We start from the raw sequence: 16519 nt of genomic DNA on the forward strand, positions 1-16519 counted from the left end.
ATTTTAGCATTTTAGCATCGTTTTATTTACATGAAAACGAAACAGATTTTACTCCAAAACGGATGATCAGCCAAAATAATTATTAGTTGACAGGAGTTCAAATAACAGAACCTAAAATTGAAAGTTGTACCTTTTCCTTATTTGCACCAGTTAGGAATACAATTTTGGAAAAAATAAGTCTTAGTGCGTCCCTATACTCTTTACGGAATACGTTGTCTACATATCAATTCTCCGGATTTGGAGGTCGCAATACTCTTTCGTGGGTACAGGTCCTTACCTTTGCCAATATTTAACATTCAAGTTAGCTGTCTCATACGAAAATCGTGCACAACGTGATCAATTCTGAGATTTAATTCGTGAAATTCATAGCAGAGACGCTCCATGGCTGTTAATAACGATACAGCTGGGTCGATGATCTTATTGGTGATGATGATGAAGACGCCCATAAGTAATATCTATATGAATGCTATTACCTCGTCAGATGAGGCAATAAAATGCCATCAGGGAGAGTAATTTGTTCATTATTTGTTTCCGTGAAGTTCTAAAATGTCTCACATATTTCATCAAGATTGCTACCCTGCCCTGTTTTCCCATTAAAAAGACATAGCCCCTATCAAACTTTTCTCATTTTCATTACATTCTGACATTGAAAACAATGATGTAAAAACGCTATTTCGGTCGGAGCTCGCCTCGCGCAACAAGGTCGTTTAACTTAAGTGCGAAACCATTCGTAGTTTCAACATGAATAATAACCCTATATTTCATCCCATTGGCCCAACAGTTCTATCACTAATAACAATAAATCGTTTAAAACGTTTGCTCCTGAAAGAATAATTCAAGGCAAAATTACGTGACTGGTTGGTTGATAAATGCTATTACTCGGTAAAAGAGTTCTTGGATAATAAAATATAATTATTAGTTTAGATATTTTTTACTTGACATTCCATGTTTATTGTTCCATACAGTAAAATTAATGAAATTTTATTATATTCAGCCGATTATTTTGATTTTATTTATTTTGATGTTTTATTAATTATTACATAAATAAATTTGTTTAAATTAAGATTTGCATGTCATATATTACGACTAAACATGTATACCTACAATGTTTTATGCAAATAAAAGGATTTGATTTGATTTGATTTGAATAGTTCACATACCTTGAGAGTTTCCTGTGTCAGTGTGTTATGTACCAACTCCAGAATAAAAATATATTTTATGTGTATTATAATTAATGATTATAAATATATCTAATAAAGCAAAGTATTTAATTTCTTAGATTTAAGATATGTATCAGTCAAATCAGATTTTTTCAATGTTATATTTTTATAGTATTACAATTTTTTATCTCGAGAATATAAAGCTTTGGTTTACATTAACTGAAGAAGTGTAGTAAAAATTGTATAAGTAAATAGTTACATTTGGTTCAGACATAAATGAATTGAATATACAAGCAACAAAAGATGTGTACCTAATTCACCTATCTAACCAGACAAAAATAAATTAATTATTATAATTCAAATAACAAGATTAAGAGTTATAAACAGCTAACCTACATGAATCACATATTAATTTGTTCACAATAACAAACTCAAATAATTTTCATAAATTCCGTAACTGGCATAAATTTATTTAAGAAAATTGGACGTCATCCGTAACGTACATTATGAGATAAAAAAATTAAAAATAGCGTTCCCAAAAAAGTACTACCAACTTATGCTTTTATTGGTTTATTTGAGAATGGTGTCAGGAAAAAATGCATTAAGCGATTAATGAGTAGTTTCCTCGTGTGAACATTCACTGAGTTGATTGACCGCTGATACTCACGATTGCCAGCGTGACAGAAATCGGACGTGTGTTATTTCTAAGTTTATTGGAACCCTTGCTCACGTACAAAAAAATTTGATATTACTTCCCCAAATCAATATTATTGTGCATAACAAAATAATAAACCCGGTTTAGCCTAAATAAACGAATGAAAATAGTTTTCCGAATTGTAGCCTTAGGGCTTCGACATTATCAACCAACTGCTGTGAAAGCGCCTGCTCTCTGATAGCAGAGATGCAGCGGCGTGCACTTCATACATGCACAAAAGCCATGCCTTAAATTTATATATATATATATATATAATTTTTACTATACTTGGCTCCTATAGGTATATGAGGAGGAATTTTGTCTTTTTATGCATTTTCCCTGCGGTATGCATACCCTGTTAAGAAACCCAGTGCAGAGATGCAATGTCTCAAATCCTCCAAGATTCTTCAATGCTGGCTTAGCAACGACTTCGTATATAATATAGCCTTAATCAGCCTTAATAAATGCTATATCTTCATGCAAGAGGTATCTTCTTGACGAATTAGTCCCTCAACAAGACTTCAGGGTATTGCTAATGGACCCGTATTATATATTCCTACATATTTATACATATTCGATGTAATTCAAATATCATTTAAATTATTTCGTGAAAACTATTTAATAAATTTAAAAAAAAAATTTGTTATTAGAACATTCGTAATTATTATGTTAACCCTTCATACATACCTACCTATAACTAGTTTCAAAAGTTTAAAGGTTTGGGTCTCCCGCAATCTAAATGAATTTCTTAGAAGCTGATCAAAATGTACTAGGTTGAAATAAACATTTTGATACAATGCATAGGTACTAAACCGTTGCATGTTCTGATAAAATACAATGTGCACGCAAACAAATCTTGAAGTAATTTAGCAAAAGGTCGTACCTTTCAAAGGTAAGAACGGGGTTTGCGATGGAAATGAACAAAAATTTTTAAACATTAGTATCTATTCGGTCAAAACTTATATAATAAGAAGTAGGACTTAAGTAAGGTCTGGTGACAACTCGGTTATTCATTAAACTAAAGTGAATAATGTAAGATTAGTACGAGTATATGCGCACCGCGTTTATTCTCTGCACAGACGAAGACGTCAGTTTATAAATGCCTGTTATGTTTATGATGTCGCACGCCGCCTTGCCAGTGTGCCTACTATGGGATTTTATCATTTACGTCTACCTATACGATCGCGTAAAAGTTAACTACGATTTGTATGAATTCTAAAGAGCGTCTTCTAAGTAGGTACATTACTGGGAAACGGTATTGTCACTAGACCGCGCTATTTCGATTCCATATAAATTGTAGTTACATTTCAAACCATCGATCAGGTAGAATATCTCAAACTAGGCACTATGTAGAAGCAAATAAATCAGATTCGTTCCCATCATCTTATCAACCGACGGAAGTTCACAATGCTGGACATATAGTCGTCTATCTACCAAGTGGGAGGACGACCAACGCGTATGTTTGGGACCCCAACTGCCATCGATCTATATATAAGGATATATAGATAAGGGGATCATCTCCAGCCTTTGCCATTTTTAACTTTGCAACTCGCTGAGTCATATCTGTAACACTGGTTTTTCTACGGATCTCCTGGACCTCTTATTATTTATTTGATCACGTAGAGATACTCCGTACCTAACCTTCTCCTTCGCCAGCTGCGAGTCTCTAATCTTTCTTTTTTATAATACATCGATACGTAGTTGATAGCCCGCATGATAAAGCCAATGGTATTTACTGTACTCGCTAAACTTACTACCTCTCCACGCAAAAATAAATGATCAACTCGCATTTTATCGTCCAATATTGTATTATTACCAATTCAATACAATATTTTCTAATGACTTGATAAGAAATATTTTAAGAATTCGCTAAATAGAATTAAAACTCTTATGTTTTTTTTTTATTCCTCTACAAGTTAGCCCAGCTCACCTCTTTAAATCTTACATGATTATGTAGTCACAGATGGTACCTGATGTAGTTTCTACGTGACATCGTACCGGAACGCTAATTCGATTAGCGGCACGCCTTTGCACGGTAGGTCGGTAACAGACACTAAAAATAGTCATGTTCATCACACAAACATTTTCCAGTTGTGAGAATTGAACCCGAAACGAACTGCCTATTGCCCCGGCCGTCAAATTTATGAGAAATGTCAAACTAAATGGACTTAGAGTGGACGCCGGCAGCACGAAATTACTATTTAGTGTGATCTTAGCTTTACATCAATTACCTTGTTAGGTATAGAGTAGGTTGGTAACAATACCAATTATTGGCTATTTACGGTTAAAATAGCTTTAGTTTTTGTCTCATTTATAGAAAGCAAAGTATACCTGAGTACCTAATATTTTATACATATTATGATAGAAAAAAACAATCAAGGTGCATGAGTGCCAGGCCAGGCCACGGTTGTACTCTCTAAGCTGCTCTCACTACATCAATCACGACTGATGGTAGGCGATGATGCAGCCTAAAGTGGAGCGCGCTTGCCTAGAAGATGCCTATTCACTCTTGATTTGCAGGTACTCATATTGTAGGTACTGGGGAAAATGGTAGCTGGAAGAGCATTCAAGCTTCCATTTTCCTTGCGGTGCGAATCAGAAACGAAGATGCAAAGCGCTCCGTACGCGTGCGTTGTATATCACGTAGGGATGCAGATCCTTACGGTGCCTTGAGGTTCGCGATGGTAATATATCAAACAGTTCTTAGGCACACTCTCCAAAATATATCCTATAGAATACCGAAAGACAGTCAACCTTGCGACGATGCTCTAAACTCTGAAGTTAGATTTAGATACTATATTCATCAAAACCTAGGGACCACGGGGTCCGGTATTTCGATACCTGTATTTCCCAGGCGGACTGGAACGTCGCAATGGTACTTGGCGACAGAAATAAGTACCTCCTAAAAGGAATAAGGAAATTAGCCGACTTCTTAGCCGTACTCTAGACTACGGAGAACTCGTTAAGCTATCAGTCCAAGTTATTATCACTAATATTTTTATTTTACTGGCGATTGGCGCAGCGGGCCGAGACCCTTCTTTCTGAGTCCAAGGCTGTGGTTTCGATTCTCACTACTGGAAAATGGTTGTGTTATGAAAATGAATTTTTTTCATTGCCTGGGTGTTTCCTTGTATATTATAAGTATTTATGTATATTAACACAAGCTACGTTTACTTTGGGATTGGATGGCGATGTTTGTATTGTCATAGTATATTTATTTAGTAATATCTTGTGACACAGTAATAAAAATCGCAAAAACCCTACAACCGTGGGCAGCGTGGTGGGTCTCGTGAGAGAGAAGAGGCCTGTGCCCAACAGTTGGTCGGTAATGCGCTGATGATAAAGAAAATGAAAAAAAAAATACAAAATCTGCGTGGAAAATACTATGAAGCAAAGTTATAAATTTAAAATATTCAAAGTCTATGAAATCATATAGATGATATAGCCGTTCAGTAGCAAATACAGTTAAGAAAATTGAAGAAAAGTGCGCTGAGTTTTTCGTACTTACCAGTTCCCGAGTCTTGTGATTCCTGAAACAAGGAAAAAAGCAAATTAAAATCTCATTTTATTTCCAAGCTTAAATTAGTTTTCTCTTCGAATGCAGTAGCCGGCAATTCATAATTACAAAATGAAAGATGCAATGAAACACAAAATTTTATTTCTGAACGCTATTTGAAAAAGCTGCTGAAATAGATAATATTATTATAGTAAAACGGGCATTGATTGTCAACCTAGAAGACACTGATAAAATACAATAGAGTAAGTAGATTTACCCCGCGTAATTAAAGAAGACGGGCATCACCAGAGATGGAAATATGCACGACACTATGCAATCTATTCTTTTATGGCGTAGATTATACCTACATGGGAATAAATGCAATTTCATGAAGCTAGATCCAAGTGCGTATCATTTGTCAAATCCGATCACGGTAACCGTATCAACGTTTCATTTTTCAGACCGCGTGTTATCACGTATAATCCAAATACAACGGATGATTCAGGCCAACCAACGCGTATCATCAAATCATGATTATGATATTTGGCAAATCATACACATTTAGACCTTTATTTATTTGGTGTTTAAAATATTTTTGTTTTTCCATACCAACGAATTTAAAACATTCTAAGTATTTACATTTGACAACCCTATTAAAGATAAAAGACCGGCACACGCATAGTATCTACGCTACTCTACGCGTACCTAATAAAGAGACAGGAGTCAAATGATTTAAATTTTGCATGTTCAGTATAAACTATGGCAGTGGTTTACTCAAAAACTATTAGGTTTTCGGTTTCACAGATAAGTCTCAGAAACAGAACATAATGCACCTCTACAGCCTGTGAAGTATTATTTCCGTTTTCATTTACAAGTCGTTGCATAAATATACAAAGATCATTCTTAAATGGATTACGGATTGTATCCTCTTCAGGATTACGCATGAGCTATAAATAGAAAATGCTTAAATAGAATCCCCACTGAATAGTGGTTTGGAGATAATTACAGCTTGTCAATGGGATTAGGGTAAATTGATGTCTACGGTCTACCGATCTATTGGCTTAAATAAGGCCGCCGCGAACTCATTTTTTCATATCATTCATAATATAATAATAAAGCTCATTAATCAAGCTAATAAAGCGTTTGTTTTATGTTTCACGCATTATACCCTGGAAAAAAAAATATTTTCGAATCCGACTACTTACTACATTGTAATCGGAAATATTTTAGTGCAGTTTTTTGTGAAAGCATAGGGTATCTTGAGCAGGCTTCAGGTTATTTAACATCACCTTCCTATTAATTCATTCTTCAAGAGTTAGAGATTAATTCAGCCCTTTGTGGAGAAGCGGAAGTGGGTTTGGGTGTGGCAGTAACAGTCTTGTATGAGATTTACCGATTCCTAGTATTGTAACTAGATGGCACTCTTTCGATTACAAACAAATCATAGTTAAATTTAACGCGAGTGAATAAATAGACGTAGACACAAAATATTAAACCAGGTAGTTACTCGGATGCGAAAGTGACGTAGTGAAACCTACCGTGGAAGCTGGCAGCGGTGTCGTGCCAACGCATGTATAGGAGCTAGTAGGCGCGGCGTCATGGCAGTAGGGAAGAGCGGCGTATTCGTGGGAATCGGCGTAGTGGGAACAATTCCATGCTATGACCCTTAGGAGTCCAACGCAATGGGCGAGCGATTCGACGCCGCGGATCGTAGATTAAGTTTGTATGGGATAAACTTACTTATCAGAAATTGTACCTGGACGAAGTCGCGGAAAGCTAATAATACTTAGGACATTATATCTAGGTACACTTTCTACCATAGATACTAAGGTAATAAGGTTAGAAGTGCGGTTCGGTACTTTATATTTATCTCTCTAATAAATATTTAACCAAAAGTACCCAAGTTGTTATACGTTTCCTTCCAAGGTAGGAGCGCGCAGATCTGCTTTGCCTTTTTTTGCATCTACATATTACGTTCATGTTTATAAATATGCAGTATGCATGTTTTCCCCATTGCGGGCAGAAAAAGGTCAACATCCTTTAAATAACCTCGTGCAAATATTTTTAGGGACAACTTTTGACTATTTAAGATTATTTGGAAATTGAATGGTGTGCCGATGTGACAGTATTCAGGATAATAATACCTAAATGTATTATATAACCATAGCATTGGAATGGCAATAGATTTAGTTGTAGATCTAAAAAATTTATAGTATTCAGTATCGCTAAGTCTTATATATAGTCGTGATAATATAGTCCGAAATACACGTGCTCCGAATATCTTAGATTATGAGCCTTCTATCTATGTAGTAAGGTCCACATTACAAGTACGACCAAGTGTTATGAAAACAACTAACAAGGTTTTAGATAATATTAAAACAATAATTAATAATATACAAGTCTTTAAAAGCACGCACATATAATATGTTTTGAAGAACGGAATGAAGTCAAAATTAGTAGTTAGGGTTGTCATTATTTTTTTTTTACTTTAAGTTATTTGAAACTAATATCCTTAATAATATTATAAATGCGTAAGTGTGTTTGTTTGTTTGTTATTGCTTCTCTCCCTGACCAAGCAAACTTTTTTTTTATTTGAAAGGACGGAAAGTAACATACTATGTGTAATAGTCTAAAACAGTTCCCACGGGATTTGTAAAAGACCGTATTAAACGCGGACGAAGACAGCAATAGCTTACTATTTCCATAAACCGAGTAAGAATTATAATTTTTAGAGTGGTGTGCCCTAAAATCCCCTTTCCAAATGACTACGTCTACATTAATCAATCGATTAATCAATCGACTTCCATCGTCTTACCTATTATTCGGTATAAATAGAAAAGTTTATAATAGAATGCCCACTGAATAGAGGTTTGGGGATACCTACAGCTTGTCAGCGAGATTAGAGTGAATTGGTGTCTGCAATCTATCGTTCTATCGGCCTTTATAGGGGTGCCTTTTCAAAATCCTTTAACTATGACATTTTTGTACGTGCTCAGAGGCGCAGTGATGTGCGCTTTTTTTTGAGTGGGAAGTCGGGCGTTCGATTCCCAGCGGGGGCAACTAGGAAAGTATATTTTACGAATTTTCTCTAACCTGCCAACTTGGGTCTTGGCTAGTTAGTACCACTCTATCTGCAAAAACTTGCTAAGTGAGAACATGTATTCGTAATCGTTAATACATAAACTTGATGTCTAACTAACTAAGGCTGACGGTATAAAACGTATATTCAAAGTAATTTGGGAAGGGTCTAAAAGTATAAAAGTATCACGAATTCACGACTTAAATATTATATTAAGTACTTAAAATTATTATTGTTAATTAACATTCTTAAAAAATATTGCCAACCCTAATTAATTGTAATGACTTTTATTGAGACATCACAATTAAACAGTGGTCTCCTCTTATTTTTCCTAATAATGTTGCCTGGCAGAGATCGCTATTAAGCGATATGGCACACTGTTTTATACGCAGTAGGAAATGAAGCTAACCAGGTATTATGTAGTAATATTGACTGGTATTGCCTGAGAATATAAAATCTTTACAGCATTTAAATATTAAATACAAGATGTTAACCGCGCCTTTATAAGCGTTTATTTTGGTTTTTCTCGAATCCTTTGGGAACTGCACATTTACCCGGGATAAAAAGCAGCCTTTTTGTTAATCCAGAGTATAATCTATCTCCATTCTAAAATTCATTCAAATTGGTTCAGTACGTTTTGCGTGAAAGAGCAATACACATCCATCTATCCATCCTTACAAGCTTTCGCATTTAGAATATTAGTAGGATGGAATGTCCCTAAGAATCAGTAACTTAATTTATTATCGACACCCCTGCCACCCTTAACAGATTGCCACCCCATATGCCTTTAGTCACTTAGGTAAAAACGTCTCTGATATAAGTACCTACGTCTCCTTTTAGTAGATTTTAAATCAACATTAATGAGGCTATTCTTTGAAACAGTTATTTTTCCGTATGCGTTAGTGTGTGAAAAACACTATAGTAGCAGGGCCGTACTTTATTTCTGGCGTTTGTACAGTCGGCGTATCTAGCGTTACCATGGACACTGCCCGACTTTGTGGTAAGCTTCTTGGTTTAGCTCTGTAAATTTTAAATTTCGTACCGTGTTTTATTTTTAAATTTATTTTTATTTATTACTAGTGTACCCAGCCCGCTTCGCCTTCGCTTTAAACAATAAACTTACATCATTAAATTTATAATTTAAGTCTCATAATATATTAAATCATTTATTTCTCTCCGTATTCATTCTCTTCTATTCTTCTCAAACGGGTGAAGATCATTATCTACACCCATGTACACCCAACAATAGAATATCATCATAGTAAATAAAAGCTATATTTGACAGTTCCAAAATAGGAGTGCTCCGATCGTTACCAAACTTTACAGGATTACTCGCCAAGTCAATCCGGAGATTCCCTGAAAGTTTCATTGAAATCGGTCCAGCCGTTTCGGAGCCTATACGGAACATACCCACACACTTTCTCTTTTATATATATAGACTAGCTGTTGCCCGTGACTTCGTCTGTGTTTGATTTTGTTTTTTGATGTGGCATTCAATTTAGTTGAAGTTCTAAAAAAATTAAAGTATTCAGTATCGCTAAGCCTTAAATGAGGGGTTTGCTGCTGTCCGCTGAGGAATTGTGTCCTCTATCTCCAACCACATTCATCGGAACAAAACCTCTACAGTACAAAAATAATTATTTAAATCGGTTATATTTTATGGTTATAACCGAATTTATGGTTATTGGTCGGAGTTATGGTGTAAAATCATCAAACACTTTATCCCCTCTCCCAAAAGAACCGAGCTTAATGTCGGGATAAAAAGTATTCTATATTACTTCTAACACTTCCAAAAATATGTGTACAAAGTTTCATTAGGATCGGTTAAGCAGTTTTTGCGTGAAAGCGTAACAAACAAACTTACATTGACATTTATAATATTAGTAGGGATAGACTTAAGGTTTTGTATGGATGAAGCAGTCGCAAACACGTCTGTGAGCACACAGGGTCCCCCTGAAAACCAGCGACGCAGCTCGCTGCGGCTTCGTGCTGAGGCGCAAACCTATTTGTCCACATGCTTTTTGTTAGATATATTTTTGTATACAATTGTAAGCGATTTTGTGGGCAAATATAAAATTTCATTTCAATTCCATTTACATTATCATCTTATCATCTTCCTATTAATGTCCCACTTCTAGGCACAAGCGATCTCTCTTGTATAAGAGAGATAATTAGAGTATTGAACCGCCAAGCTGTTCCGATGCAGATTGGCAGGTTTGAACTCTTTTTATCACGTAATTTCATACTAATAATTGATAGACTAAGCAGACTTTCCACCTGAAAGTAAGAAGAAGCCCATTGTCTATAAACAGATCAGCTCTTTGAAGGGCATACCTACAAGGCATACGTCCTACAAAGTGCCACCAACCTGTCCTCCAACCTGAGGCGTAGGTGTTAAGCCTCATCAAATCAACCGATAGACGTCCACTGCTGGACATAGGTCTTTTGAAAGGAGTTCCAAATTCCACGGTTGCCGGTTGTGCCGCATGAATCCAGCGGCTACCTGCGACGCGCCTAATGTCGTCCGCCCACCTAGTCGGGGGTCAACCAACGCTGCGATTACCAGTACGGGGCTGCCATTCCAGCACCTTGGGACCTAACGGCCATCCCGCCGCCGAACTTGCCACTTCAGCTTCGCGACTCGATGAGCTATGTCGGTGACTCTGGTTCTTCTACGGATCTCCACATTTCTGATTTTATCACGTAGAGATACTCCGAGCATAGCTCTCTCCATCGCCCGCTGAGTGACTCTGAGCCTTCTTATTAGCCTAGTATGCCTGTAACAGCAATGGCGGTAGTAGGTACCTACATCCCCGGACGAGTCTACTCAGACGAGTTCTGTCATAAAAAGATCTCCTACGGCTAACCTGTTAATGATCCTGGACGTTGTTATACGAAGTCAACCATGCCGTAACTACTAAATTAACGAGGCAATTGCATCGTATTCATATTGAAACTATCACCCATACCTATACAGTTCGTCCGCTACAACAGTGCGCATGCACCCATAGGCTTTTGAGACTATAAAAATAAATAAATAGGTACATCATTTCATAATTTGGTACTGCATTTTAACGCCTTTTTACATTAATTACAATAATGTAACAACGAAAGATCAATATAATAAATATACTATGTAGTATACGTATTAGTCTGAAGCGGTAATAGCCTAAGTGGTAAGGCTTCGGCTTCCATTTCTGGCGGAGCGAGTTCGATTTCTGGCATGCACCTCTAACTTTTCGTGCCTCTACGGTGAAGGAAAACATCTTGGGGAAACGTGCATGCCCGAGGATTCTCCATAATTTTCTCAAAGGTGAGTGCAGTCTACCAATCCCCACTAAACCAGCAGAGTGGTGGACTTCGGCCTTTAACCCTTCTCACTCTGAGACGAGACTCGATCGTCATCTGAATTTTCCGAATTGCAACGCACTAATGTATACGGGTGTACAGTACATGCTTAGTCTTTGAAGTAGCCGACGCGCGCCCCTCCAGCATGAGCTACTGGCAGCTTGCAAAGCGCCCAAACTATTTGAGCGAACGAACGATACCGAGTAATTATATTAGTCAACATTGAACAGTTCGAATGGCAATAAAACCTAATCAATTTCCAATACCGTTTAATTGGTTTACGGAGTAAAGTTTACAAACGAAGCTATAAAAAGACCGGGCAGGATCGATTTAGGTCCCACATTGCACGTAAAAGCGTTTTGTTTTTGCTATGCACTACCAATTTCAGTGGTCACAGTAACAAAATCTAAATATTGAAACGTAATAATACACTATCATTATCAACCCATAGCCGGCCCACTCCATAGCACGAATCTCCTCTAAATATAAGGAGGATTTTGGGACGTAGCCCACAACGCTGGTCAAGTGTGGACTTCACACACCTTTTAGGGTGTTATGGAGAACTCTCAGGCATTTAGGTTCCCTCGCAATGTTTCCCTTTACCAGGCAATCAATTAAATTTTTACAATAATGAATGAATTAATGAATATACTTTTATTGCACACCACAAATAGTACATAAAATAAGTATAACATAACAATTAACAACGTGTACAATTTGGCCGCCTTATCGCTTCATAGCGATTTCTACCAGGCAACTAATGGCAACAATAATAATATTCAATTTAAATTTGGTGAAGGAAAACATCGTGAGGAAACCTGCATACCTGAGAGTTCTCCATAATTTTACAAAGGCGTGTGAAGTCTACCAATCCGCACTTGGCAAGCGTGGTAGACTAGGGCCTAAAATCCTGCTCTTATGGAGGGGAGACACGAGCCCTGTAATGGGTTAATGAAGATGATGATGAATATTCAATTTAATAACACTACTCCACCACCTTCAGTCGTGACCTAAATCCATGACTTTCTTTTCCACGATAGTTGGCCATTTGTTTCTATCGCCAGCAACTTGGGCAGCATCGTAGATGGTAGTGTCGAGTGGGCAGCGAATCTCGTCAGACCAACGTATCGGACTGCGGCCACGTAATCTTTTACCTTCCACTTTGCCTGTGACTACAAGTTTCTCAAGATTATCTCCGTCTTTCCTGGCATGTGTCCGAAATACTCTAGAATAGAAGCAGATCGTAGAGAGCCTTGTTTTGATTTAAATAACACTAAGGGTTCTCAGTGGCGTGCACATCATACATGCACAAAAGCACTGCATTATAAGTAGTGTTGCCCAAATTCAGTCTTTTTCTTGCAGTCTTGGTCTTGTTCTTGCGTTTTTGCAAGACCAAGACCAAGAACAAGACCGCGTATTTTTAGCAAGACCAAGACCAAGACTGACCGTGCAAGACTTGAGCAAGAACAAGACATAGCCTGCAAGACTCTTGCGTCTTGCAGCTAGGACTTAGCGCTATTTCACGGAGTAGTTAGGTGTAACAGTTCGGTGTATAGGTAGGTAGGTACGCTTAGGAATTCTATGAGACGCAAAAAACTATATCAAAGAATATGAAAAACTGGACCTAAGCGCATTACGACTAATACCATAAACATAGCGAATAAAAAAATATCTATTAAAATCAAACTGAGTGCATGCATAGTTATGTTTTAACCATCGGCACTTTGATAATGCGGCATCAAAGGTTTTGTACTTACTTCTCAAAGAAATTTGCCGCTTTTCGGAAGTACATGGTTATGATACACGCGCCGGCGGCTTCTTTTGAAATCTAAAACAATCGTTGCCGCCGCGCCGAAATCATAACATTTGACACTATTCATGCAAAATAATTTCGAATTTTAAGAGTACCTACAGGTGTTCCAAAGAATAAATAAGTTTCAGAGTGCTTAGAATGAAAATGAATACATTATACTGATCACGCAAGTAGTATTATGATTAGGATAAAATGGTGAGGATAGGTAGTAGATGTCATAATAATTCATTCTAGTAAGTAATTATAATATTGATTATTATATGGTTTTAAACTAATTACTTAGGTACTATTATTGTACATTTAGTCATTATATTTCTTAAGTTTTTACAAGAAAAAATAGCAAAAAAGTGTTCGAATATCTCTGAGAGAGATGATGAGAGTAAGTATTTACTAGCTGTGCCCGCGACTTCGTCCACGAGGAATAGTAACTTTGGAGGTATAGTGACGTTCAGGATTTATTTATTTATTTTAAAACTTCTGTCATCAAACATACAAACGAACTCTTCAGCTTTATAATATTAGTATAGATGCACGCCAAAACATTCACTTATATGTAAAGAATAGTGATTGGCACTAATTCTTTACATATATTTTATTCACGGGTCGCGTCTGTACAAGTAGGTAATATTTAGTAGTAGGTATGTTTATTAAGAAACAGTTACTTCCATGGAAAACGACATATAGGTCAGTTGATTTTTCGAATTTCTTATCAAATCTTCTTCTTCTTATTAATCTGCTTGATCTTTACTATGGCTATGTTAATTCAAGCTCACAATGTTCCAATTCTAATACGTTTTTCTAAGATTTAAAGTAAACTTTAATAAATAGTAATAGACTAATAGGTAATTGCAAGACTTGCAAGACTCTTGCTGCAAGACCAAGACCAAGACCAAGACTGGGAGCGCAAGACCAAGACCAAGACCAAGACCAGGTGTATTGGCGCAAGACCAAGACCAAGACTGGCTAAGTCTCGTCTTGTTCTTGCATTTGGGCAACACTAATTATAAGAGGAGGATTTTTTCCATTTTATGCAATTTTCCTGCTGTATGTATACCCCGGTAAGAAACCCAGTGCACGCCACTGAGGGTTCTGTAATCAGCAATCCCTTAAAGTAGGTATCGTCAAGTCCATATTTCCGTTCGCCTGTCTGTCCGTCCTAAAAATCTGTTATTTGACGTGGTTAGGTACCTACCTACATACATTACTCTAGCAGACAAAGTACGTACCATCCAAAATCATCATCGAAACTATTGTAATGCAAAACCTCTATTAAATGTTACTTTTCATACATAGATAGCGTCTAGTCGCTATAAACAGACAGAATTGACGTTTTAAATATTTGTTTTATATAATGCCTATTTCATACTTAATTAACATTTTTTGTATTATAACTATAATCTAGCTTTATTATTGTTTATGACCTATCCAGCCCACGCCCTCAAATGTAGAGCGCGGAATATCGATCAAACAACTTAGTATCACTCTCGCATACCTATATTTCAAAATATTTATCAGATAAACGAGAGCCGATCGCCGTCCACTAATCTCACAAATATTGCCCTTTATAGCTTTATCAAAACATAGCTAATCTATGCACTTATACGTAAAATAACAAAAGCAACTTTAAAATTCACTTGTAAAAGTCGGGTGGGCGGACAAAATTTTCGAAACTTGAAGTTCTTATTTATGTTCTTCCTTTATCATTTTCCTTTGAATTATTTAGTAGTAACAGGAATACTTTACTTTCGCGTTTATAATCTATAGCGTAGTTAATAAAATAATTTCAAAAAAATTGATTATGCAACAGCTTTCTTTTCCTGAGCTACGTACGATAGACGTACATATTGTGAGCTTAGTAATGAGTCAAATATTTAGTTCCTCCCCGCTGATGAACTGAATAGCCAAAGAGGATTCAAACAGTCCTTTTGCACAGCTATGCTTAACGAAAGATATAAATTAGCTTAGCTTCGCTCCGCTTGAAGCAATGAAAAAGCATTGAAGTCGTGTAACGAAAATATTACCTTTTTAATTAAGCTAAGGACTGCCAATATTTACAGTAAATGTGGTGGTCGTGTTATGAGTGCGTTAAGCTATGAAAAATAGAGAACATTTATTGTCAACGATACCATCGATCGACATAGGTACCCCCAGGATCTCTCGGATGTCTGACAAAGCCGATTTGTTAACGACAAAAAATTAAGAATGGTTGTCCATAAATCCATATAGTTTTCTTTACTCTTGGATTTTTCGAATTCTATATTTTCATCAAGTCACGAAATACGAATAAATACAAAAGAAAATTTAGCTCAACGGAAAATGTTAGAACGCTTATACGTAACACTCTCTGTGGCTCAAAGCTGCTCTTTTAAACTAAATATATCTTGGTATACCATTACTGCAAAGTGCAAAGTGCCAATTTGCCACATCTAAAAGCTAAAAGGCAAAGAAGAAAAGCCCATTTTTTAAAGAATTTCCGCGTTTATTTTTATTATTATCGCCATATAGCAAATATAAGTTCTTATCTTAAACAACGGTTAATTTTTCGCCGACCCAAACCCACCCACCAAGGCTGATTTTAATATGGAAGTGCGTTAAGAATAAAAATTCTCTATACAACGTGTAACAGAATTACGAAATAATATTGAGGGATGCATAAGTTAAGAACATTTTCAAATTTCATTTTCAATATTATTTTCCAGTTTACTTATGATAACTATATAGAAGATAAAAGACCAACACGCGCATAGTACCTACGCCACGCGACGCGTATCTAATACAGTGACAGGAGTCACTCGATTTTAATTTTGTATGTGATGTTAGGGCTGTATCTGATTTCTTTCATTAAAAACTTTGGCAGTGGTTTACTCAAATTCTATTAGGTTTTCGGTTTCACAAATACGTCTCAGACAGTACATAATGTACCTCTAAA

General features: G+C 36.4%; 1 protein-coding gene across 1 annotated transcript in view; it reads right to left on the reverse strand.

Moving 5' to 3' along the window:
- LOC120632650 overlaps positions 1 to 16519 on the reverse strand; it is a 28926-nt gene that overhangs the window by 11240 nt on the left and 1167 nt on the right. Inside the window, exon 2 of the mRNA XM_039902598.1 lies at positions 5363 to 5384. Within this exon, the coding sequence (XP_039758532.1) occupies positions 5363 to 5384 (22 nt within the window). The remainder of the gene's footprint in view (positions 1 to 5362; positions 5385 to 16519) is intronic.

Source organism: Pararge aegeria, chromosome 20, assembly GCF_905163445.1.
Source record: "Pararge aegeria chromosome 20, ilParAegt1.1, whole genome shotgun sequence".
NCBI classification, from domain to species: domain Eukaryota; kingdom Metazoa; phylum Arthropoda; class Insecta; order Lepidoptera; family Nymphalidae; genus Pararge; species Pararge aegeria.